This window comes from Cupressus sempervirens, chromosome 5 (assembly GCF_028749045.1).
Source record: "Cupressus sempervirens isolate cs-2001-9-10 chromosome 5, ASM2874904v1, whole genome shotgun sequence".
NCBI classification, from domain to species: Eukaryota; Viridiplantae; Streptophyta; class Pinopsida; order Cupressales; family Cupressaceae; genus Cupressus; species Cupressus sempervirens.
Window position 1 is genome coordinate 671,813,184 of NC_143122.1, and position 3,142 is coordinate 671,816,325.

The following is a 3,142-nucleotide window of genomic DNA, read 5'->3' on the forward strand; positions in this document are numbered from 1 at the left end:
CTGCTGAAATTTTCGAAAGAATTATTAATGCGTGGGATCTCGGTCTCATGGAAAGGGGCTGCCCAAATTTTTAAAGAGATTGTAAACTCTGGTATTTATGCCATACAAAAAGCAGTTAACCTATTTGTGTGAAAAATCCTTCGAATTTTTTTTGCCCTGTTTATGATCGAATTACAAATTTACAAGTTATATACCACTGCTTATGATGTAACTACAAGCCTTGTGCCGCAGCGCGTGCATGTATGCCGACGGCGCGTTTTGAAATAAAAAGGAACAAAGCAGAATCTCCATTGGCTCTGTACATCTGCAGCAGTAATGACACCTCCACAGTAAGGGCACGCTCCAGGGGCCACCTGCGTGTTCAAAGTCCTCTCGTCCTCGTCGCAAACGAATACTAAACACATCTTATAGAAGCTTTTTCACAAAACACTGATAAAATTTCTTTCACAAAAATGGGAGAAAAGGTAGGGTTTTCACCGAATCCTAAAGATTTTTCTTAAACAATTATGGGAGAATAGCTATACAGAGGGGCTTTCACAGATTCCTGAAGATTTTTCTTTCACAAATATAGACGGACGGCTCCAAAGTAGGGTTTTCGAAAAAATCCTGACAAACTTCCTTTAACAATTAGGGTAATCTGTCCTTTGCCGGAAAGGGCTTTCACGCAATTCAGATCAACTTTCCCTAAACAATTTTGAAATTGTGATATTTGATATAGGAAAATCAGAAACAACAAATCCTAATTTTATGCAGCAAGACCGAGACAGAAACATCAGAAGGTTCTGGATTGATAAAGAAAATTCTCGCAAAAGTTCCGCCACCGCACGTCTGGCTATTGCGCGTGCCTTCCCGCTTTGTTTTCATTTCAAGGAATGTTCCATTCGATGAACAGATAGCGCATTGTTTTATATTCGGGACTTTCCGAGTAGTTTCCAAAGGAACTTTATAAGTAATTTTATTTCAAAAAGATTTATCTATCATTCTATATTTTATTAGTTCAAATGCAAATTTTAATTAGATTAATCAATCAAATCAAAGAATTTAAAAGTTTACATGGAACTTATACAATGTGTATATCTATTTTTAATTTTTCCAATTTTTCTTAACAAAAATATATAACAACAATTGATGTCGTGCATGCATTAATGATTGCTTTATCTTTTTAACAATTGTGACAAATTAATTAGAGTTTCTAATAATAATAATAATAATAATAATTATTATTATTATTATTATTATTTTATGGGATCTTTTCAATTTCTAAAACCAATTAATTTGTTCAATAAGATTTCAGAATTAGCCTGAGATCAATATTTATTATAAAGTTCAGATTTTTATCTTATTTAATGAAAATGTAAAATACCATTAAACTGAAATATTATTGGCCTGTATCCTAAAAGGCAATGTATAAATTATATTTACTTTCCAAAAAATACTTAATTATAGAATGTTGGTGACAGCTAAGCTACCATTTTTCAATGCAATAAATGTATCTTTAATATCTGTCCGGAAAATTTAATGTGGGTCATTCTTGCTCCTGTAAAAACTGAAATAGAATCGACAAGATTTGACATAATATGAATGGATTATAAAATGCTGTGAAAGTAAAAGAATGCATGTGGGTCATTCTGGGCGATAACCGATGCTAAAGACATTCCGCAAGCTCGTAGGATTCTGGCTATCAAATCATAAAGAATGTTCTTTACCGGTATTACGTTAATTTCCCGAAGAATGTTCTATACCGGTATTAAGTTAATTTTTGTTAACGCAATTTTCTTGAAGTTTTTATAAGTGGTAAATATGAATATTTTGTTGAAGTATTTCAAAGTGATAATTTTATTAATCTTTTAAATGTTTGGATGATATTAATTGCATAAATGAATGCTTTTTTATATTGGAATACAACAGTAACTATAAAAATAAGTCTGGATTTGTTTACAAACTATAAATAGGTAAGAGTATTTAGGAAGCAAAAAAATTTAATGTCATACTTTATTAAAACCCTGGGATGTAAATTTAATGTCCCTGCATTTAACCGAGTCTTTGTAAGAGCATTAGTTAGCAAGTAAATTTAATACCTTTTTTTTTTATCCCTTCTTTGATACCTGTTTGAGTGCTTCCCACACTATTTTATGAAGTCCACGTGTCGTTTAACTAGGGGTCGTGACCCTTTTGAGGGGTATGTGGATTTAATTTTAAACTTCCAATGTTAATGCCAATGAATTCGTCATTAAATACTATTTAATTATTCGTAAGATGATCAAATGGTAATTAGAAAAATAATTAAATGTATTAGTAATTAGTCAATTTAAATAGAAATTATGCTTTATTTATTTATTAAATTGGTTTTCACAAAATTCTTGTATTTTATATCTACACTACTAAAAATATACAAATTTTGAAAAACTTTATTATGTCCAAATTATGCAATAACTCTACTATAACAAAGTTCTCAAATTCTCACAGCTCCTAAGATTTTGAAGATTTGAAAATATTACATTAAAATGCATATACAATAAAATCTACTCTTGTGTGCATAAGTGTGACTTTAGTAATTAAATTTTTTTTCTAATTTCTAAAATTTTCTTGTTATTTTCAATTTTGTTGCTATTTTTACTACTTTTGATCTTTGGAACATTTAATTAAACAAAACTTATACATATCTTTTGAAGGAAGAAATTGCAAGTATAATATTTATATTTATTTTTAATTCAACTATATTTTATGGTTATTAATTTTCTACACAGTGCAAATTGAACAATCATAAATATATTCTTAGAAATTATAAAACTTGTAAAAAAACATTATCTCACAAACTCAACTTCATAGATCTCTAGACTACGACACATTTAATATCTTAAAATCATCAAATTCGGTAGGAACTTTGACGATTGCGCCTCTTGTTTTATCTTCCACCTCACTATCCAAGACAATAAATGTATGTCTAATCAATAACAATAATAACTAAATCATGTTTCTTACAAAAGATTGTAAATATATCAATTTATTACTTTTAACATCTTGTGAGTTTAAGTTTATTTAAAATCTTACTTAAATACTAATTATCATATCATTTTAAAATACATTTATTTAATTTTTTCCTTCATAATAATTTAAAATTATTTTATTCTACTTTTAAAAT

The 3,142-nt window shown here is 28.7% G+C and overlaps 1 protein-coding gene across 1 annotated transcript; it reads right to left on the reverse strand.

Annotated features, from left to right (window-relative positions):
• Positions 1 to 200: 200 nt before the first annotated feature.
• On the reverse strand, positions 201 to 404 carry LOC149557731 (uncharacterized). Its single transcript, XM_089830429.1, has one exon. The coding sequence runs from the start codon at positions 402 to 404 to the stop codon at positions 201 to 203; it is 204 nt and encodes a 67-aa protein (XP_089686555.1).
• Positions 405 to 3,142: the final 2,738 nt, after the last annotated feature.

Bases quoted from the DNA above. Each gene is read 5' to 3' on its own strand.
- LOC149557731 (XM_089830429.1), bottom strand. From the start codon at position 404: ATGTGTTTAGTATTCGTTTGCGACGAGGACGAGAGGACTTTGAACACG.